Source organism: Podarcis liolepis (genome assembly GCF_965112155.1).
Source record: "Podarcis liolepis genome assembly, chromosome: 15".
NCBI classification, from domain to species: Eukaryota; Metazoa; Chordata; class Lepidosauria; order Squamata; family Lacertidae; genus Podarcis; species Podarcis liolepis.
Genome location: NC_139566.1, coordinates 9397424 through 9420025, shown reverse-complemented (window position 1 = coordinate 9420025; position 22602 = coordinate 9397424). Strand labels below are relative to the sequence as shown.

Genomic DNA, 22602 nt, shown 5'->3' with positions numbered 1-22602 from the left:
CCTTTCCCAGCCTGACCTGATGCTACAGGAGGCCTTGTGCTGCAGATCTTAATATCCAGGCAGTTTCTGCACGAGACAACTTATAGAGACCATTTCGCCAAGCAGAGAGTGCTTGTACAGTGGTACCTCGGGTTAAGTACTTAATTCATTCTGGAGGTCCGTTCTTAACCTGAAACTGTTCTTAACCTGAAGCACCACTTTAGCTAATGGGGCCTCCTGCTGCCGCCAGAGCATGATTTCTGTTCTCATCCTGAAGCAAAGTTCTTAACCCGAGGTACTATTTCTGGGTTAGCGGAGTCTGTAACCTGAAGCGTCTGTAACCCGAGGTACCACTGTATATTCATTCCCAAGCTTGCTGTTCCCAATGCCCAATTGCTATTGTTTAAGGCAGCTATTTTGCCTGCTGCGTTTTGAAGTGTCTTGGCCCAAACTAGTTTATCGGTGCAGCGTTTAAAAACTAGCCATAGTCAACAAGGATCCACCAACAGCATACAAATCAATGTTCTTTACTTGACCCAACAATCCATCCAGAGCCAGTGTGGCGTAGTGGTTAAGAGCGGTGGACTCGTAATCTGGTGAACCGGGTTCGCTTCCCCGCTCCTCCACATGCAGCTGCTGGGTGACCTTGGGCCAGTCACACTTCTTTGAAGTCTCTCAGCCCCACTCACCGCACAGAGTGTTTGTTGTGGGGGAGGAAGGGAAAGGAGAACGTTAGCCGCTTTGAGACTCCTTCGGGTAGTGATAAAGCGGGATATCTTCTTCTTCCTCCCCCCAACTCCAAACATGCAAACAAATTTCACTGCAGTTAACCAAAGGCAATCAACCACAGCCTGCCTGCCCGCCCCTTCTCTCTCTCTATTATTTCAAATAAACAAACTAGCCCTAGTCAATCTGAGCTGGGACGGCCATCTTGAGGAAGCGTCTCCTGCTAATGTATACAGAAACGACAAGATACAGAGGGATGCCATATTTTGAAGAGCAAAAAAGAATACACATTTCCTGACTTCTATCTTTAACTACGGATCGCTATGACGACTCTCATTTTAAAATAATAGTAATACAAACAATCGAAGTGGTTATAATCGAATACGTACGCAATTGTGAAAGTAAATGTGCTCAAATTACAATAAAAAATAGAACATGTGTTTCAGTACATCGGCACGCTGTATGAAATTCCGGAAACACTTTCAGAGGCACTTCGTTCTTCTGTCCGACGCTGTTTGGCCCAAGCGTATTTCTCTGTAGATCTGATCTTGTTCAACAGCTGCTTATTGCTTAAGAGATAGGCGTGAAATTCCTTGCAAGTAACGTGCTTATAATTATACTGCAGTAGCACCATGCTTCGCAGTGAGTCCAAGGATAAGTTGCCTCTCTCTTTGCTCAGAGAGAAAGAGAAACCCGCGTTTGCAGGATGTGACGCGAGGGCAAAAAAACCCTGGGCCATCTTCAAAAGTTCCGAGTGGCACATAACGTTTTTGGAAGTCTCAAAGTACTTGGTCCACTTCTGGTGTGCCTGGAGCTTAATGAACTCGTCGTCCCCTTTAAACTGATCCACAAACTTCTCGAGGTTGCAGAATTGATCGAAGCACTTCCCCTCATCTATGGACACATCCCTGTCCAGGAGAAACTTTATGGAAGGTCCTACTTTGTCCCACTCTAGCGACTCACTAAGAGACATCCACATGAAGCATGAAAACTCCTTCATGGGCTCCATCCATTTTTCCAGATACTCTATGCAGCTGTCATAGAAGCTATTGACCTCTGCGCAGAATTTGTCACACTCCGCGCCGAAACCTGCCTCACGCTTCTCTTTCAGAAGGCTCTTGACCTTGAGGGACATGAAACTGTGGCTCCTGCGTTCGGCGAGCATGTTCTGAACACAAAGCAGAACTTGCAGAACCTCCACAACCGAATTATTCTCCCTTTCGAGTTCTAAAACGTAGGAGTGAAACATACTCATTAGCGACTGCAAGTGCAACAGGTAAGCCTCGCTAAGCTCATGCTCAAAAAACTCCTGCAACACTGTTGGCGGTTTGTTCTGCGAGAGGAAAAATGCCTTGATGGTTGGAAACACGTGAATGAGTCTAGTGATGCCTTGAAAGGACGACAACCAGCGTGTTTTGCTGTGAGACAGCAGCTTTTTGTATTCAGTGTCCACGAATTCACAGTACTCCTTTAACTGCTCCGTTTGGACTCTATAGATGTGAAAGTACTGGTATATCTTGAAAATGATGCTCTCAACGTCGACATCCAACGTGTCTGCTGCCTGATGGACACAGTTATTCAAAATGTGCGCTGGACATCCCACATCAATGGAAGTTTTGTTATCCAGCTCACTCTTCGACTTTGCAAACACACTTCTTCCTTCTGAATCCTGCTGTGTCCCTCCAAACATTGTGTTGCAGTTGTCACCTGTGAACGCTAGGCATTTCTTTAGCAGTCCTTTACTCTCAAGAGTTTCCTTCATGTACGAAAAGATTGTATCTGCGCTCTCATCGGGTTGGCTTTTCATTTCAATTATTTTGGACTGCAAACCGCCACTTTTCCAGTCAAAATACTGAATAACTATTGCAACCACCTTGACCGGACCGTGGTTACCGGCGTCAGTAGAAACGCCACAATAATCTATTTCGTTTTCTTCAAGGCTTTTCAGAACGTTTTCCAAACAATCAGGAGCCAGTACAGAATTTACAATTGCCTCTGTCTTGGTTTTTGCACTTGAAAACTTCCTCGCAATATCAGAATCCGGGAACATCGTCTTCAAGAGGCCTGATGTGCATGTCATCACATTATAACTGTGGTGGTGTTTGACGGTGTGAAAAGCGAAAGTCCCTTCTGCTGCGGTCACTTCATCTTCCCATTTGCTGTTACAGGGTTTTACCAAAACGTTTGCCAATTTTGCTGAAGAAGCTTCTCCTCGAATTGCTATTTTGTGTTTCTCGGAGTCCATGTGCGATTGCAGGTCGCGTCCTCCTTTATGTGCCACAGAGACGAACGTACCCGGTCTACATACCAGGCATTCGCCTTCAAAGTCATCTCTACCTCTTCTGAAACAGGTATACTTCCTCTGTAGCTCGACAGAAAATCTACATTTTCTTTTCGGCATTTTGTCACGTAAGAAGCACAGCACGTAGAAAAAACCGTTAAGGAAGGTGGCGAAATACTAAACGGAACTTGGAACTGGAAGTTAACACCGTACAGCATTGCCTCCTATAGCAGAGCGAAGAGCCCTACAAAAGAATACAAGACAGAAAATTACTTACTGAGCAATTCATGTATCCTTCAGGAAAAAGACTAGAACCCTCTATTGTGTACCTTCATAAAGAATTCAGATGTGGAGTATTATTTTTCACTTTTATATCCCACCCTTTCACCAAAGCGTTCACTGTGGTGTGGATGGGTAAGGGAGCAAACCTGAGAGGAAGGCTGGTGCATGGTCTTGTGTAGAGCTTTGAAGGGTACAAATTCGCTTCTTCCCAGCACATCTAGGGATCCAAGGTTCAGGACGCCTGGCCTAAAGAAACCAAATACATAATTTAAAAAGGGGGGACCGACCTAAAAACCTGTAAAACAGCAATAGAAAGGCACATAAAGGTAAAGGGACCCCTGACCATTAGGTCCAGTTGTGGCCGACTCTGGGGTTGTGGCGCTCATCTCACTTTATTGGCCAAGGGAGCCAGCATACAGCTTTCGGGTCATGTGGCCAGCATGACTAAGCCGCTTCTGGAGAACCAGAGCAGCGCACGGAAACACCGTTTACCTTCCCGCTGGAGCGGTACCTATTTATCTACTTGCACTGGTGTGCTTTTGAACTGCTAGGTAGGCAGGAGCAGGGACCGAGCAACGGGAGCTCACCCCATTGCGGGGAATTGAACCGCCGACCTTCTGATCGGCAAGTCCTAGGCTCTGTGGTTTAACCCACAGCGCCACCCGCGTCCCTAGAAAGGCACATACAATCAAGTAAAAGAGAAATCTTTACACATGTAAAACAGGGTCCAATCTTATGGGTTTGGGAAAGCCTGGCCAAAAAGATAAGCTTTCGCAAGACATGTGAACCAAGTGATGGCTGCTGCTTTGTGTATGGCAAAGGGAAGGACATTCCACAATCCAGTGACAACAGCATAAAAAACACAACCTGTCATTCAGCGAAAGGGCCTGCACCACAGCTTTCCAAATTTTTCATGTTGGTGACACACTTTTTAGGCGTGCTTCTTTTTGTGACACAGTGAATCAGTTTTACTAGCAAACTGGGTGTTAAACAAACACCTTTCGCAGGGAGCATTCACGCGACACACCTACACACTGCAGCTGAAACACTAAAGTGTCGTGACACACAGTTTGCAAAGCTCTGGCATACATACATGCCGATCAAAACAAACTTGGTTCTAGACAGACATCTTCAAATACACCACCACCTCACGCACAATGCTGTGGACCTAAACTTGCCTTGCTATACACTTATCTTGGGCAACAACGAGGCAACGTATCATCGTCACCATCATAATTTATTATTTATACCCCACCCATCTGGCTGGGTTTCCCCAGCCACTCTGGGCGGCTTCCAACAGAACACTAAAATACAATAACCTATTAAAAACATTTAAAACTTCCCTAAACAGGGCTGCCTTCAGATGTCTTCTAAAAGTCTGGTAGTTGTTTTTCTCTTTGACATCTGGGCTTTCCACAGGGCTTTCCACAGAGCAGGTGCCACCACCGAGAAGGCCCTCTGCCTGCTTCCCTGTAACTTGGCTTCTTGCAGCAACGGAACCCCCAGAAGGCCCTCGGCGCTGGACCTCAGTGTCCGGGCTGGACAATGGGGGTGGAGACGCTCCTTCAGGTATACTGGACCGAGGCCGTTTAGGGCCGTCTGCCACTTGGTGGTATAGCATAGGCATGCACCCCCAACTCCTCCCCAGCTACTGATGAACCCCCTTAAAAGTTATAGCTGTCCTCTATGTAATGCCACACATAGGGGCAAGCATCATTCTAGTCCAACCTCTCTCCCGCTATCAACCCCCCTCCCCCAAGAACAAGCTTCTGAACACCACTTGCCTCAGCCAGGCTGGTCTTAGCACCCTAGCCCATCACCCTCCCAGTTCCCAAGTGGAGAGGCGCTGGGGGAGGGCAGGGCAAAGAATCCCACCTCCCTCTCTACGGTTGCCACCTGTCATGTATAATACAGGATTGTCCCGTATTTCAATGTAAAACGCTGCGTCCTGTATGGATAGTTTTGTCCTGTATTTCAGCTGTTTTTTTCTCCGCCAAGTTAGGGATCCCCTCCAAATGCACATGTCTGAAAGGTCATGTATTTAAGCTCTGGGTAGCCAAGTGCAGGCAGATTTACAAATCCACGTCTATGCGCTGTGACAAATTCCAGAGGCGCCATCCTGTTTGGCTGCAGTGGATTGTAATGGGTTGCTTTGAAGTCAGTTTTTTGTGTTGACTATATGCTATATGGTAATTTATGGACCTAATAGGTATCTAAAGCCATTTGCACATAACAAAATATGTATTTTATCAAAGTAACTGTTGAACTGAAGTACAATTAGGAATAAGTATATGAGTAGTGAAATACAGTTAAGAAGAAGTACACTAATAGTGAAATAATTATTAAGCTCTAACTTAAAATGATGTAGTTACAGGTAGGTAGCCATGTTGGTCTGCCATAGTCGAAACATAAACAATAAATAAAAATTCCTTCCAGTAGCACCTTAGAGACCAACTACCGTAAGTTTGTCTCTAAGGTGCTACTGGAAGGAATTTTTGTTTTTTATTAAAATGGTGCTTTATTCATAACAAACTTAATAATGCAAACACACTGGCATTTGGTAATCACAAAAGTTCCTTTAGAAACAAAAATTTACAAAGACTCATAATTTGGGGGGGCGGCGGCCCAAGAGCATAGCTGTCAACTTTTCCCTTTTCTTGCGAGGAATCCTATTCAGAATAAGGGACTTTCCCTTAAAAAAAGGGAAATGTTGACAGCTATGCTCAAGAGAGTGGGGCTTGTTTAGATTATACGGGACTGGAATGCCCCCTCCCGCACCTCCCTGTCCTGTATTTTTCTAGGACACCAGTGGCGACCCTACCCTCCTCCTCCTCGGAACCCCACCACCGCCCTCCACCTCTTCATCGCCGCTGCCACGCATGATCGTAGCCAGGATTACTTTTTTGGGGGCAGAACCTCTGTCTGCTATGCATTTTTATTGATCTTTATTGATTTGGGGGGGAGGGGCAGCTGCCTCTTCCCCCTCCCGCCTCCCCAGCTAAGCCGGGGCTCCAGCCAGCCCTTCTTCACCACCAGCCCCAGGCCCGACGCAGACCCACCCACCTCCGCCACCCGCCGTTAGAGGCGCCATCGTCACCCCTCCGCCGCCGCCGCCGCGCCGCTGCCACGTGCAACAACAGGACCCCGCGCGCTCGCAGCGCCGCCTCCCGGACACGTCATTTCAGCGCGACTCCAGACGCGCAGCGTCCGCCTCGACGTCGGAAGTGGGGAAAGGAAACGCGGCGAGAAATAAGTCGCGGGCGGAGTGAGAAAAGTCCCCGGCGGAAGAATGGGAAAATGGCCATTTCTGCCCAGCTTGCAGAACATGATGGGCCCAAGGGAAACAACACCTAACCGTGGTTTGGTTTGCTTTCCTTACCTCTATATGCAATCCACTTTTGTTGTTGTTTAGTCGTTTAGTCGTGTCTGACTCTTCGTGACCCCCTGGACCAGAGCACGCCAGGCACTCCTGTCTTCCACTGCCTCCCGCAGTTTGGTCAGACTCATGCTGGTAGCTTCGAGAACACTGTCCAACCATCTCGTCCTCTGTCGTCCCCTTCTCCTTCTGCCCTCCATCTTTCCCAACATCAGGGTCTTTTCCAGGGAGTCTTCTCTTCTCATGAGGTGGCCAAAGTATTGGAGCCTCAGCTTCAGGATCTGTCCTTCCAGTGAGCACTCAGGGCTGATTTCCTTCAGAATGGAGAGGTTTGATCTTCTTGCAGTCCATGGGACTCTCAAGAGTCTCCTCCAGCACCATAATTCAAAAGCATCCATTCTTCGGCGATCAGCCTTCTTTATGGTCCAGCTCTCACTTCCGTACATCACTACTGGGAAAACCATAGCTTTAACTATACGGACCTTTGCTGGCAAGGTGATGTCTCTGCTTTTTAAGATGCTGTCTAGGTTTGTCATTGCTTTTCTCCCAAGAAGCAGGCGTCTTTTAATTTTGTGGCTGCTGTCACCATCTGCAGTGATCATGGAGCCCAAGAAAGTAAAATCTCTCACTGCCTCCATTTCTTCCCCTTCTATTTGCCAGGAGGTGATTGAACCAGTGGCCATGATCTTTGTTTTTTTGATGTTGAGCTTCAGACCATATTTTGCGCTCTCCTCTTTCACCCTCATTAAAAGGTTCAATTCCTCCTCACTTTCTGCCGTCAAGGTTGTGTCATCTGCATATCTGAGGTTGTTGATATTTCTTCCAGCAATCTTAATTCCACTTTAGCATTATCTAAAAGGGTGGATTTACAACAGGCGTAGGCAAACTTGGCCCTCCAGATGTTTTGGGACTACAACTCCCATGATCCCTAGCTAACAGGACTAGTGGACAGGTATGATGGGAATTATAGTCCCAAAACAACTGGAGGGCTGAGTTTGCCTATGCCTGATTTACAACCTCCAGCTTCTAGGCTTCACAAGTATATCATGCCTCCCACAGACAAGACTTAGCTTGGCAAGTTAAACCAGTTTCACTGTATGTTTGGAAGGGTTTCCAGTCTCCTTCCCCCCCTCCCCTTTTTTCCTTTTACATGTCCGTCTGTCTCCCTCGCGGGAGGAGGCATTTCAAGAAGGTCGCATCTGCAGATCTGCAGGCAGATTCGGGTCTTCGCAGGAGTTTGTTTGTTTAATTCAGGCATCCCCAAACTCGGCCCTTCAGATGTTTTTTTGGGACTACAATTCCCATCATCCCTGACCACTGGTCCTGTTAGCTAGGGATCATGGGAGTTGTAGTTGTTTTTTCCTGTTACATACCTTGTTGTTTTTTCCTGTTACATACCAAGAGAAATTTTTGCTTTTATAATTTCCTTGTAATTCAAGATTCAGTCTAAATCTGTCAGGAGATTGGCATTGTCACAGCACTTTTTAAGATATTCTTTAAATGTTGTCCAATCTTTACTCACTTTCTGGTTTGAGTTTCCTCTTATTCTCCCATTTATTTTCGCAAGTTCTAAATATTCTATTATCTTCCCTTGCCAGTCAATTTTTGTGGGGATTGAGTCATCTTTCCAGTTTTTTGCTATTAAAGTTATAGCCGCTGTGGTTGCGTACATTAAAAAAGGTTCTAAAGTTTTTACGCTCCCTAGGCGTTAGAGGACCTGATTATTTGAAACCCCCGCAGCAAAAGAAAGTGTCTCGTCCTCGTCACTCTCATCATTTCACTTCCCAACCCTTTCCTACAAACTCCCAACAACCACTCTTTGCCCCGCACATGGCGGCTCCTCCCAGCTGCGGCAGAGGACCGGAAATCACTATAAAGGTATCATAGAGACTGTGGGTTGAAACCTCTCAGGCAGAACTGAACTCCTCCCCTCCACGGAGTCGGCCTGCGCGTGCGTAGTGCGTGCGTAAGGGGGAAAAACAACAACCTTCTTCCCAGAATGCCCCGCGTAAGCGTTATGAGTGAGGCGGAAGTAGATCCCAGGAAGCCCCGCCTCATAACAATGATGGGGCCAAGATGGCGCCTGGTTGTAGCTGCGCTTGTGGGCTTCGTCGTTGCTGCCCCCGGGTAAGTTATGAGGGGCTAAGGGCGGGTGGAGGGTCTCGGGCATTTTGGGGAAGGGGAAAGGGGGGCTTCCAAGTGAATGGTGGTCACCTGAGCGTCGCATGGGTGAGTCCACACTGTACCTTTAAGGCGCTTTTATACCCTTTTATATGGCTTCCCCGCAAAGAAGTCTGGGAGATGTAGTTTGTTAAGGGTGCTGAGAGCAGTTAGGTGACTCGCCTATTCCCCGCCCCCCCCAAGCTACAATTCCCCGAGTGGTTTAACAAGCACTCTCTGTTCTTTGGGAGCTCTGGAAAATGTAATTCTGGGAGAGGAATTTGATAAACAAATAATAATAAAATTGTAGAGTTGGAAGGGTCCCTGATCTAGTCCAATTCCTGGCAGTGCAGGACTGGACATTCCTTTGAAATGTTATAAATACCACCGCCCTGACTCTTGGGCGGGGTTGCAGTTTTGCAAAAAGATTCGACTGTAACCTATTGCTTTGCAATAAACAACAGTGGACTCCTAACTCCTCTTGACTCTGAATTTTATTGGCGTAACTCAGAAGATAAGCCACTTTTGGCTTACAACATTAAGATTAAGAGTCCAATGCTCTGCTGCAAGTTATGTCTAAGAAACAAAACAAGAGAGGAAAATGACTCCATCTGCACCTGACAAGAGAGATTTTATCTTAGGTACATCACTGAGGGCAGCAACCAACACTAAAGATTTTTCTAAATCTATTTGCCTGGAACCATGTTTGCACCATACATTGAAAACAGTGCGATATCACTTTAAAAAGTAATCGCTCCCCCCCCACTTCCCCCCTTTTTTCTAAGCTACAAAGTCTCAAGCCTTGTGCTTCTGCGGAAGCTGTTTGAGTCTTCTTCACCAAGATTTGTTCTTCTTTGTATCTTGCAACATGTTCTTTAATTATTTTTTCCACCAATTTAACTGGAGCCGACGCTAAATTAATCAGAAGATGGGGACAAGCTTGTGGGAGAGCTGTGGCTTTTATGCCCTACCTGTGGACTTTATTGGAGCAACAGATTGGTCACTGTGAGAAACGGCACTAGATGGGCTTTTGGTTTTATCCACCAGGACTGCCCACAATTGTCTTTAAAGTGACATATTAGCTTGTTGCCCCCAATACCTCTCATTTTAATCTCTCTGCAATGTTCTCTCTCTCTCTTCCTTTCTCTGTCCGGTTTCCAGGTTGGCTGAAGTGGCTTTGGAAAGTGATGGGAAAAACCCAGGTGAGAGAGGATAATTGTATCTGTTTTGGCTATGTGAGTTTGTGTTGTAGTTTGATTTCTAGCTTTTTTTGAACCGAGATGGAGTGGAGGGCAGGGAGAGGTATGATAAAATTGTGCTGCAGAAGATCTGAATGCGTGTCATTTCCCTGGCTGTGTGGCCCTTAATTTTCTCAAAACACCCTTGAGTATGATGCTTAGCAGAATGTAAGGCGAGCCCTACGGCTGGATCAGGCCAGTGGCCCATCTAGTCCATCATCCTATTCTTACGGTAGCCAACCAGATGTCTGGGAAGCCTGACATCAATAGTTCTCTGCCCACCTTCAAAATTCCTAGCATCTAGTGCTCCAAAGTATTGCCGCTTCTGACAGTGGAAGCAGAATGTTGCCATTGTGACTAGTAGCCATTGATAGCCTTTGTTGTTGTTGTTGTTTAGTCATTTAGTCGTGTCCGGCTCTTTGTGACCCCCTGGACCAGAGCACACCAGGCTCTCCTGTCTTCCACTGCCTCCTTCAGTTTGGTCAAACTCATGTTCGTAGCTTCGAGAACACTGTCCAACCATCTCGTCCTCTGTCATCCCCTTCTCCTTGTGCCCTCCATCTTTCCCAACATCAGGGTCTTTTCCAGGGAGTCTTCTCTTCTCATGAGGTGGCCAAAGTCTTGGAGCCTCAGCTTCACGATCTGTTCTTCAAGTGAGCACTCAGGGCTGATTTCCTTCAGAATGGATAGGTTTGATTTTCTTGCAGTCCAGGGGACTCTCAAGAGTCTCCTCCAGCACCAGAATTCAAAAGCATCAATTCTTCGGAGATCAGCCTTCTTTATGGTCCAGCTCCGTGAATGTGTCTAACCCTCTTTTGAGGCCATCCAAATTGATGGCTATCTCTGCTTCCTGCAGGAACAAGTTCCACAGGTTAACTGTGCGCTGCGGATCGGTCCTGAATCTTCCAATGTTCAGTTTTATTGGATGCCTATGAGTTCTAAAGGGACGCGGGTGGCGCTGTGGGTTAAATCACAGAGCCTAGGACTTGCCGATCAGAAGGTTGGCGGTTCGAATCCCTGCGACGGGGTGAGCTCCCGTTGCTTGGTCCCTGCTCCTGCCAACCTAGCAGTTTGTAAGCACATCAAAGTGCAAGTAGATAAATAGGTACCGCTCTGGCTGGAAGGTAAACGGCGTTTCTGTGTTCTGCTCTGGTTCGCCAGAAGTGGCTTAGTCATGCTAGCCACATGACCCAGAAGCTGTACGCCGGCTCCCTCGGCCAGTAAAGCGAGATGAGCGCCGCAACCCCAGAGTCGGCCACTACTGGACCTAATGGTCAGGCGTCCCTTTACCTTTACCTATGAGTTCAAATGTTATGATAGAGGGAGAAAACTAAGAGCAGTTCCGCCGGGTCAGGCCAATGGCCTATCTAGCCAGTAAAACCACTGATAGCATTTTCCTTCATGGATTTGCCAAAGCCTCTTTCAAAGCCATCCCAGTTAGTGCCCGCTGCTGCTGCTTTCGAGCGTGAGTTGTGTAGCTTAACTCTGCGCTGCAGAGCTGTGTGTGTCTGCTTTGTTGAAGCTGACTCCTGATCTCCTCTTTGGCTTCCTGCAGCCAGTTTGCCTGGGGCCACGCCGTGTTGGCAAAGCGAGGATTTCGTGGTGACCCAGCATTGCGCTCCCTGCCAGAGTTTTCAGGCGGTAAGTGAACCTCCCGACAGGAACAAAAAGTTGGGCAAGGGTAAAAATGAAATGCCTTAACCGCTTGCTAAAATATGTGCAAAAGAGATTGATGTTCCCACTTTCAAACATATCTTAGCCACTGTAGCGTTTCATGCCGCAAAATAAGATAACGGACATAGAAGCTTCAATACAATAATAACACAGGAGGTAGAATGATGTCCTATACTGAGTCAAGGCCAGTACTGAGCTCAGTATGGTTTACACCAGGGGTAGGCAACCTAAGGCCCGGGGGCCAGATCTGACCCAATTGCCTTCTCAATCTGGCCCACGGATGGTCTGGGAATGAGCGTGTTTTTACATGAATAGAATGTGTCCTTTTATTTAAAATGCATCTCTGGGTTATTTGTGGGGCATAGGAATTCGTTCATATTTTTTTTCCAAAATATAGTCTGGGCCACCACAGGATCTGAGTGGCGGTGCACCGGCCCCCTGCTGAAAAAGGTTGTTGACCCCTGATTTACACTGACAGGTCACGGTTCTCCAGGGTATCAGATGGAGAATCTTTCCTAGCCCTACAGGCAGATCTCAGGGGTTGAACCTGGGACGTTATGCATACAAACTGGATGCTCTTATCACTGATCTATATTCCTTCCTTTAAAAATAAAGATGCTATTCCTCAAGATTCTGAATAAAAGGCTAACTTAAATAGGAAGCTGCCTTAACACTGACTCAGACCAGTGTCCCTCAAGCTCATCATTGTCTTCAAACTGACTGGCAGGAGCACTCCAGGGATTCAGGCAGGGCTCTCTTTCAGCCCCAGAGATGCCATTGCAGGTTGAACCCGGGTCCTTTGTGTGATGCAAAGCCAGTGTTCTATTATAGCAGAATGGGATAGGGGTGGGTTCCCCGTGCCCCGGTCAGAAGCGATCCGCTCCTCAGTTGGTTATTGCAACAGAACTGAATCGCAGGCACTTGGCAGCAGTGTTATTTAATGAGATATATGCACTCGGTTGTAGAAAACGATGCCAGAATGCAGCGTGACCGGCTTCATTGAGCAGATCAACTGCAGCGCTTCCAAGAAGGGAGAATACAAGAGGTGAGCTCACTGGGAGGAGAAGAGCGGTGGGCCTTGCCACCCCGGTGTGCTGCCTCTGACAGTGGCCAGCGGCAGACCCTGCTGGAGCAAGGGGTGCTTACTAATGTCGCAGGTCAGTTACACAGGATGGCAGTGAAGGCGAACCTCTGGCAGTGAGAGATGGCCCTCCAAAGCTCTATTATCTGGCCCTTAAGGCTCTCTGCAGGCCACACACCTCACCAGCCCTGATTCATAGCCTCTTTGGCTGTGCCTGGCTGGGATGTGTCCCTGAAGTCTCTGATCTTGCCTCTTGCCTGCAGTCTCTTGCCTGCAACCCCTACTGTAACTGGTCCATCATGGATGCTTTAGCTGAGATTGGACTCGACGGCCCTCGGATGTGCTGCTAGCAACTTCCTACTGCAGCAGGAAGGGCCCTGTAAGCCTCTGGGTTAAAGGGGGGAGATCATGGCAGTCTGAAAGCTGAGAAACAAGAAGGTTTTTCTTCTTCTCTTCTCTTTTTGAAAACCCCTGCACTGGTAACAGCCAACCAGCTCTCCCGTTTGTCAGGAATTCTCCCTTCCATTCCTACCCTCCTGCTGGTTTTCTGTTCCTCCTGACAGACAGCATTCCATGGCCGCTGAGAAGGCTTGTTTTGCAGGGGGAACTAATCCCTGAAGATCCCACCCAATATTTGTTCTTCTGCAAATGCCAGAGTTTCCATGAGCTAGCTTTCATCTCGTTTCAGTACATTTCCGAGCACAATTCAAAGTATTGGTGCTGACCTTTAAAGCCCTAAACGGCCTCGGCCCGGTAGGTCTGAAGGAGCGTCTCCGCCCCCATCGTTCAGCCCGGACACTGAGATCCAGCGGCAGGGTGGTTCCCTCGCTGCGAGAATCCAAGTTACAGGGAACCAGGGAGAGGGCCTTCTCGGTGGTGGCACCCGCCCTGTGGAATGCCCTCCCACCAGATATCAAAGAGAAAAACAACTACCAGATTTTTAGAAGACATCTGAAGGCAGCCCTGTTTAGGGAAGCGTTTAATAGGTTATTGTATTTTAATATTGTGTTGGAAGCCCAGAGTGGCTGGAGAAACCCAGCCAGATGGGTGGGGTATAAATAAATTATTATTATTAGTAGTAGTAGTAGTCCCTCTGCCCCTTTCAACCTTTAGCCACATAGCCGCGGCACTTGGCTCTTCAGTTTGCCACTAGAGGGAGCAGCCAGCCCGTTTTAATTTGCCTCCCTGATGCATTCTGTGCTTCGACTCGCAGGTGAAAGGCCTAATCAACACCCCTTTCCAGCCTTCCCTGTTTCCCTTACTCTGTTCTGTCATGTGGGGCATCTTGGGATGGGAACACACACCGCTCCCTTCTGCATGCTCCCTCCTCTGTGTGTCCATCAGCAGAGAGTCGCGCTCACCTTGCCTTCTCCTTGCAGCTGCCGTTCCATGGAGATGGAAGCTCGCATCTTCTGGAAGTTTGAGGGCGCCATGCTTGGCGTGGCGGCCGTCTTCGCCCTGCTGGTGGTATGTCGGCAGCGCATGCTGGACCGCAGAGCCTTGGAGAAAGTGCGCAAGCAGATAGAATCCATCTAGTGGCGCCGGGGTCTCTCGCCGCTCTTTTCGGAACAGAACCTAGCGGCAGCGGTTGGGGAGCAGCGGTGGGAACAAATCTTCCATTGGACTGTTTGGAGGAGGGAACGAGCACCCCGTCCTCATTGGAAAGTCTTTCCCCCCTTCACTTCTGGCCACTAGGGATTGCTGCTTCCTACACCTGGGACCTAAAGGCACTTGGACTGAAACTATTGCATTGAAACACGGGCAACTCGCTTTGTTTTCTGAACGTCCTGGGCACTTGTACAAAGAACAGTCCCGCTCCCCACATTGTCTGTGGTGCATCCTGACTTGGTTTGCTGCGTGGTTGCGATCTGTTGCAAACTCCTCGGCCTCTCTAGCCTGTGTTGGATTCAAAGGAGCACCTCCCTAGTCATACCACTGTTTTATTAGAGACCAGAAGCCCCAGCCAGTGTCTCTAAATCTTGTAAGGAAAGTGACTGATCTCTGCCGTTATTCATGCAGTTCCAAAGCCCTTTCATTTTGAGGGTGTGGAAAATGTAGCTCTATTTTGGCTTTTTAAAAAAGCCGTCCTGCGTATTGTCTGGGGGGGGGGGGGCGCGTGGTTGCTGCCAGAACTTTACTGTGGCTTATTTTAAACAGCCGTCCCTACAGGATTCCTCTGTAAGAAACCTCAATGTGATTAAAAGCACGATGAAGCTTTCCGAACGTGCGCGCTCTGCTTTGTAACCGGTGCTGGAAGATAGATTTTTCTTTTCTTTTTCTGTGCTGGCAGATTTGTGTGGCCCAGCAGAAGCCAAATGGGACAGAACTGGATCTGTTTAGCCCGGTGGAACTGAGGCCAGAGCAGGCAGAATGATTCATTTGAAAAAAAACTGGGGAGCAGAGATGTTAAGGGGAGGAATGGGGCACCTTGATGAAACCTGCATACACCACCCCACATTTAACGCACAGGGCTCCCCCAAAGCATCCTGGGAGATGTAGTTTACCCACCACAGAGTTACTCTTAAAGGACTACAGTTCCCAGGATTCTTTTTTGGGTCATGCACAGAGCCCTGGGCTTGAGAGGGGAGGGAATTTAGGCGTTCCATTGTCGTGGGGCGGGGTGGTTTGTGAGTGGGCAAGATTGGAAAAAAGCCCAGTGCCTCAAGCCCACCTCTCTTTCTGATTTGTGTGTGTGTGGAACACCCATGAAATCAAAAGCAATGTGTGAAAATTTGCAGACTGCACGAGTCTTTGAGCGCAGAAGCTCTCGGGTTCACCCTCTGGTGGGTAGGGCTGAGGAAGACATGGAGGGACTACTGGTCAGTGTAGACGGAGCTGAGCTGGATGGAGCAATGGCCTGACTCGAAATTAGGTGGCTTCCTATGTTCTTCTGTGTTAAGAGGGCCCACTGGGAGTTCCTGGCACAAGAGCCCCAGATCTTTGAAACCCAGCGGCGGGTGGGAGTAGCTAGAAGCAAACTCCCAAGTGTCATTTGCATTGTGAGGTTACTGATCCCCACTGGATGAAACCAAAGGCCTCTGTGTCACGCACAGCACCCTATTGCTTTCACTGACCAGCCAGAAGGTACGAAATAGCCAATACACAGGGCAGGAATTCAGTAGCCCTCTTCTGGGGAAGCGCACGGGCACTGGGGGGATGTGAGCCTTCAAGATTAGGGTAGCTGGGCGGTTTGCTAGCAGCTGCAAGCCTGACCAGGGCATCTGAACACAGACCTGCCAGTCTAGCATTTAATAAAACCATGAAATGATTGTGAAGCACATCTTGCTTTTTGCTGCTGCTAATGACGTGGTGTGCATTCCTTGCGCTAACGTTCATCGTGTTCATTGTGGCTGGAGAAAGGTACCTCTGCCGTCCAGGATCTCAGCGCCAGGCAGGCTCCCTTGGTTATCTCCCGCTTGGACTACTGCAATGCACTCTGCGTGGGGCTACCTTTGAAGGTGACCCGGAAACTACAACTAATCCAGAACGCGGCTGCTAGACTGGTGACTGGGAGCGGCCGCTGAGACCATATAACACCGGTCTTGAAAGACCTACATTGGCTCCCAGTACGTTTCCGAGCACAATTCAAAGTGTTGGTGCTGACCTTTCAAGCCCTAAATGGCCTCGGCCCAGTATACCTGAAGGAGCGTCTCCACCCCCATCGTTCTGCCCGGATGCTGAGGTCCAGCGCCAAGGGTCTTCTGGCGGTTCCCTCGCTGCGAGAGGCCAAGTTACAGGGAATGAGGCAGAGGGCCTTCTCAGTAGTGGCACCCACCCTGTAGCACGCCCTCCCAGCAGATGTCAAAGAGATAAACAACTACCTGACATTCAGAAGACATCTTAAGGCAGCCCTGTTTAGGGGAGTTTTTAATGTGTTTCATCTTAGTGTATTTTTGGTCTTTGTGGAAGCCGCCCAGAGTGGCTGGGGAAACCCAGCCAGATGGGCTGGGTACAAATAATAAATTATTATTATTATTATTATTATTATTGGGATACATCTGAATCTTTTGGGTTTTAAATATATGATTTCCCTTTTCCTGGCTTTCCAGCCATTCAGGCTGTGTCACCCACCTCCTTTAACCCGAATTATTGCCCCCTCCCTTTAGCACCCACCCATAGATTTCCAGGGAAAAAACGCACTTTGCACATGCTCAGAAGCTCCCTTTTATTTCTTCCCCGGCCCGGCTCCAGGGTTCCGTTGAAGCTTGCCCACTTCCCCGGATCATGACCTGCCCCCTCATGGAGCTGGTGCGTTGAAATGAGGCAGGAAGCGGGAAGTCGCCGACACAGGTGGGGAGGGAAAATGTGGAGCGAAATCCCATAATTTCACAAGCACTTGAGGAGGAAAGCATTGCAGGCTGATCCGCGGGGGCAGTTGCAGAGCTTGCCAATCCGGGCGCCCTTCCTGACGGCACACAGGTCACCGAAGGAACACTGTGAGAAGGGGGGGGGGGAAGGATGGTTAAAAAATTCAATCCCTCTTTCCAGGGAACTCTGGGAATTGTAGTTATTGGCACCCATAACAAACTACAGTTCCCAGATGTCCTGGCCACACCCAGACCAATGAGAACAAGCGACTGGAATTTAATTTGAGCACCCGACAGCTCGCCGGAAGCTGTTTTAACTGTTCCCATCGCTACTGAAGGCCTTCTTGGTGATGGCTCCGACCTGGTGGAATGCTCTGTCCCATGAGACCAGGGCCCTGCAGGATTTAACTTCCTTCTGGAGGGCCTGTAAGACAGAGCTATTCCACCTGGCTTTCTATCTGAATTTAGCCTGATCTTTTATTCCCCTTCCTTCCTTCCCTCCCCTTTTTATGAAGATTACCCGCTCTGGGACCCCCCAGCTAATTCTCCCCTGGTCTCCTCGCTGGCCCAAATAGGACTAATTTAGCCAGCTAGCCCTGGTGATCATCTAATGTTTATTGGATGGATTCCTCCCCCCCCCTAAATTGATTTTTGAATTCTGAATTTATTGTTATTCACGTTTTATACTGTATTTTATGCTGGCTTTTGTTGCATCAATTAAGTGTTTTAAATTTGTTGTTAGCTGCCCTGAGCCCGGTTTTCTGAACCAGGAAGGGTGGGGTATAAATAAAGAAATATTATTATTATCAGAGCCCCCTCCTTGAGCGGGGAGACAATGGCAAGGTGGGCTGGGCAGGGGTTTCTGAAGACACAACCACCTCTGGGAGCTCCACAGGATCTCCAGAACCTCCTAAAGCTCCTCTCTCGACTCCTCCTCCTTTCCCCCTTGCTCTGGCTGCACGGTCTTCCTGATCCTGACCCCCTTCTTCCTCCCACGATGCCAGCTGCCTCATGGGGGGGCACAGAACCCCACTCCTCCCAGTTCACCCTCCCTCCCTGTCTCCTCTGCCCGCACATTCCTGCCCTTCTCAGGCTCCTCCTGCCCATCCTGGACATCAGGATTCTTGGGGGCAGGGAGCCATAACTCTTTGAACCAGGCTTCCTCAACCTCGGCCCTCCAGATGTTTTTGGCCTGCAACTCCCATGATCCCTAGCTTGCAGGACCAGTGGTCAGGGATGCTGGGAATTGTAGTCTCAAAACATCTGGAGGGCCGAGGTTGAGGAAGCCTGCTTTAAACTCTGCCAAGTGCTTTAATTCGTGCTGCCTTTGTCGAGGGAGGAGGAGAAGAGCAGAGCCAGGATTGCTTGCCCCAAGCTGGCTCTAGTTCTGTCAGCCATTTGCTCTGGCGCCACCTGCTGTTGGGCTCCCAGCTTCGCACCCTATCAAGCCCAATGGGCACTGGTCTCCCCTGGGGGCACCATAGTTAAGGGTGGAGAGCGGACCAGTTTTGCTATTAATCCCTCTTCCCAGGGAACTCTGGGAATTATATTTCTGTGAGGGAGATAAGGGTTCACCCCCCCTCACAATCCTCAGGGCCCTTAACAAGCTACAGTTCCCAGAATCCTTTGGGGGAAGCCGTGCCAATGTAAACTACAGTTCCCAGAATCCTTTGGGGGAAGCCATGCCTGTGTAAACTACAGTTCCCAGAATCCTTTGGGGGAAGCCATGCCTGTGTAAACTACAGTTCCCAGAATCCTTTGGGGGAAGCCGTGCCTGTGTAAACTACAGTTCCCAGAATCCTTTGGGGGAAGCCGTGCCTGTGTAAACTACAGTTCCCAGAATCCTTTGGGGGAAGCCATGCCTGTGTAAACTACAGTTCCCAGAATCCTTTGGGGGAAGCCATGCCTGTGTGAAGTGGGATGATACTGGTCAAACATTTGCACCGCACCAATCCCTCCCTCCCTGGCTCTCATGCCCTGCATCCATCGTTGACTATCCAAGCAGCGCCCGGTACCTTGGGAACTTGGTTGAATTTCTTCTCCCAAGTGGAGACCTTCTTATGTTGCAGCTTCTCCAGCACCTCCTGAAGTTCATCCAGCTGGAGAGGAAAGGAAGAGATTGAGGAATTATTAAGGTGTGAGAAGAGCATCTGGCATGATTCCTGCTTCCATAAGAGGCCAGAGGCGGCTATTATGGCTCGCTATTATGGCCCACCTCTGGCCCTCCAGGTGTTATTGGACTACATCCCCCATCATCCCTGAGCATTGGCCATGCTGGCTGGGGCTGATGGGAAGTGGAGTCCAGCGACACCTGGAGTTGCCAGAGGCTCCCCAATTTCTGCTGTAAGTAATGAGCACACATTATGATCAAGAACTTGTAGCCCCCAATTGCTGTGTTGTATCACCAACAGTGTCTGGAGGACACGAGCTTTCCCATCCATTTCCTAAGGACTAGAAACTTGATGGTTTTTAAAAGAAAAAATGCACTTAACTTTTTTCGCTGGAGGGTTGGATCTTTCATAGATCCGTTTCTATGCATTTTTTTAAAGAATCTCGTCCTCAAGTGGATGCCTTCTGTACGTTGTTGAGACTCTAACTCACATCCGCCCCAACCAGCACAGCCAGGGATCAGGGATGATGGGAGTTGTAGTCCAGCGACATTTCGAGGGTCAAAGGCTCCCTAACCCTGGCCTTCATCCCACCTAGGAAGAATTTGCATCTTCCCCAACATTTTTTCTGTTGTCCATTTAGGGGTCTCTTAATCATAAGATAAGGGACGCGGGTGGCGCTGTGGGTTAAACCACAGAGCCTAGGACTTGCCGATCAGAAGGTTGGCGGTTTGAATCTCCGCAACGGGGTGAGCTCCCGTTGCTCGGTCCCTGCTCCTGCCAACCTAGCAGTTCGAAAGCCCGTCAAAGTGCAAGTAGATAAACAGGTACCGCTCCGGCAGGAAGGTAAACAGTGTTTCCGTGCGCTGCTCTGGTTCACCAGAAGCGGCTTAGTCATGCTGGCCACATGACCCGGAAGCTGTACGCCGGCTCCCTCGGCCAATAAAGTGAGATGAGCACCGCAACCCCAGAGTCGGTCACGACTGGACCTAATGGTCCCTTTACCTTTAATCATAAGATATTTAGGCGATTAATAGGCTCGGTTTCCATAAGAATGAAAAATGAGAAGCATTCCAAAACCAAGGAAACAGATAGAGTTTGTTCTGTAGAGCCACGGGGCATGTTTTTTCCACACAGTGTAGAATCAGCAGTGCAGTTAGGTAATGTTATACTCTGGACTTAATGGTCTTTAGATAGTAATGTGCATTACATTACCTCCTCCAAAATGTGCTCAGCCAGGCCTGGTGTATCAGGTGACCCTGGCTGACCACTCCACTGAGTGGGGCCCTGGACTTCTGCCCCGGTCCCACTCTGATGGCGCCAGTGTGGCGGGAGTACCATCCACCTATCTTCCAAAATCCTGCCCTGTCAGCATTGCTGAGCATAATAACTGTACTCCACTCACTGTCACACCATCTGCTGTGATGGCCGCTCACTTAAATGGAAAAATAAAATAAAATGAATAATCCATGAATTTGCCTGTCAACGGCTACTGCTCATGAACAATAGCTCTATGGAACCTGCTTCTGAATACCAGTTCCCGGGAGGCAAGAGATGGAGAAGGCCTGTTTCTTTATTGCCCTGCTTGCAGGCTTCTCGGAGGCTTCTGATTGGCTGCTGTGGCAGTGGTATGCTGGGCTAGGTGGAATGTTGGTCTGATGTGGAAGGGCTTCTCAGAGGCTTCTGATTGGCTGCTGTGGCAGCGGAATGCTGGGCTAGATGGAATGTTGGTCTGATGCATAAAGGCTTCTCGGAGGTTTCTGATTGGCTGCTGTGGCAGCGGAATGCTGGGCTAGGTGGAATATTGGTCTGATAGGGAAGGGCTTCTCGGAGGCTTCTGATTGGCTGCTGTGGCAGCAGAATGCTGGGCTAGATGGAATGTTGGTCTGATGCAGAAGGGCTCAGAGGCTTCTGATTGGCTGCTGTGGCAGTGGAATGCTGGGCTAGGTGGAATGTTGATCTGATGCAGAAGGGCTTCTCAGAGGCTTCTGATTGGCTGCTGTGGCAGTGGAATGCTGGGCTAGGTGGAATGTTGATCTGATGCAGAAGGACTTCTCAAAGGCTTCTGATTGGCTGCTGTGATCAGTGAAACTAGCTAGAATGTTGGTCAGACGGGAAATGCCCAGAGGTTTGTGGAATTTGATGCACATAGCCCAGAGAAGCGGCAAATGGAGGAAAGGGCGTGGCTCATTGGCAGAGCATCCATCTTGCATGCAGAAGGTCCCAGGATCAATCCCCATCTTCTCTGGGTAGGGCTGGGTGTGAACCCGGCCTGAAACCCTGGTGTGACCCTACCAGTCAGTGTAGGCAATACTGAGCCAGATGGATCAATGATCTTCCTTGATATAAAGGAGCATCCTCTGTTCTTATTACGGTCCAGTGCCATCTTCAAATATTTGAAAGGCTCTTTCTTAGTTTAGAGCAAACTTGTTCTGTTTCTCCAGAACATAGGACCTGAACCAACACCTGAACCAAATTTCAGTATTTTACTTCTCACCTGCCCCAATTTTTATGCTCCCCTCCCTGGAAAAATTATTGCAGATGTCCAAGGGGGTCAAACTAGATGACCCTTGAACCTTCTCCCAACTCTGATCCTCTCTGCCTCTCTCTCTCTCTGCCTCTCTCTCTAACATTTTAACAGGGTGCTTCCCCCCCACCCCCAATCAATTACAAATGTTTACATTGATGAATCTAACAGATTAAATGTGTCTGGTCTGGATATTAGCAGAGAATTCTGTTCCTCAGCAAGTGGGGAGCATCTTCTGGTCTTATTTGGCTCATATCCAAGAAATGATGCAATTGGTTCCATGTGACGGGTCCTGGTGGTACAAGCAGCAGCAGAGTCCGTCCCCTCCCCCTTCTCCCCAACCCTCTATCTCTGCCTCCTGTGGCTGCCTGGCAAACTTGGTCCAAGATAGATACATCCTCAAAGGAGTTTCTGATCCAGCATGTTTCATCTCCTGGTGGAATAAACACCCAAAATCTCATGCTAAAATATATCCGTAGATCCCTGGTTGCCAGTTGTTTTCCTCTCAAACCTATAAGGGCAGGTCAGCCTGGTTCTCACTTGCAGATAACATAGCGGAGAATGGGAGGCGGCAACCTGGTTGTGTTGGCTCTTACCGGTCAGTAGCTGCGGTCAGACTCTGATCTGGTTATAAAGAGCCACGCTCTTCCCTGTGCAAGCTCGCTCGATCTGCTCTCATTCCCCCAGCCCCTTGGATGATGTTGCTCGCTTCCTTTGTCCTCCCACTCTCCTAAAGACTTGGACCAATTCCTGATTGTTGGCTAGATTGCATTTATATCCCCACCTTTCCTGAGGCGGTGTACATTTTCCTCCTCATTTAATCCCAACACAACAACCCTGTGAGGCAGGTGAGGCTAGGAAGC

At 48.8% G+C, this 22602-nt stretch overlaps 3 protein-coding genes across 5 annotated transcripts in view; 1 reads left to right on the top strand and 2 right to left on the bottom strand.

Moving 5' to 3' along the window:
* Positions 1-490: 490 nt before the first annotated feature.
* LOC310694188 (uncharacterized protein) lies at positions 491-6462 on the bottom strand. Of its 3 annotated transcripts, none has more exons than XM_083477142.1 (3): positions 6332-6462; positions 3415-3514; positions 491-3230 (listed from the first exon to the last, which is right to left on the bottom strand). In XM_083477142.1, the coding sequence occupies exon 3, from the start codon at positions 3104-3106 to the stop codon at positions 1148-1150; it is 1959 nt and encodes a 652-aa protein (XP_083333268.1). In that variant the 5' UTR covers positions 3107-3230; positions 3415-3514; positions 6332-6462; the 3' UTR covers positions 491-1147. The 3 variants fall into 3 exon arrangements, with proteins under 3 accessions (XP_083333268.1, XP_083333269.1, XP_083333267.1); XM_083477143.1 differs by having other exon boundaries at positions 6324-6461; XM_083477141.1 differs by having other exon boundaries at positions 3316-3514; positions 6332-6435.
* A 1538-nt stretch (positions 6463-8000) lies between these two features.
* Positions 8001-15020, top strand: JTB (jumping translocation breakpoint). The gene is made up of 5 exons (XM_083477428.1): positions 8001-8771; positions 9966-10006; positions 11598-11683; positions 12682-12761; positions 14177-15020. The coding sequence occupies exons 1-5, from the start codon at positions 8644-8646 to the stop codon at positions 14331-14333; spliced, it is 492 nt and encodes a 163-aa protein (XP_083333554.1). The 5' UTR covers positions 8001-8643; the 3' UTR covers positions 14334-15020.
* A 1928-nt stretch (positions 15021-16948) lies between these two features.
* Positions 16949-22602, bottom strand: part of LOC310694322 (cocaine- and amphetamine-regulated transcript protein-like) — an 8754-nt gene continuing 3100 nt past the window's right edge. The window contains exons 2-3 of the mRNA XM_083477455.1: positions 19120-19203; positions 16949-17231 (exon numbers count right to left, since the gene is read on the bottom strand). Of these exons, the coding sequence (XP_083333581.1) occupies positions 17124-17231; positions 19120-19203 (192 nt within the window). The 3' untranslated portion in view covers positions 16949-17123. The remainder of the gene's footprint in view (positions 17232-19119; positions 19204-22602) is intronic.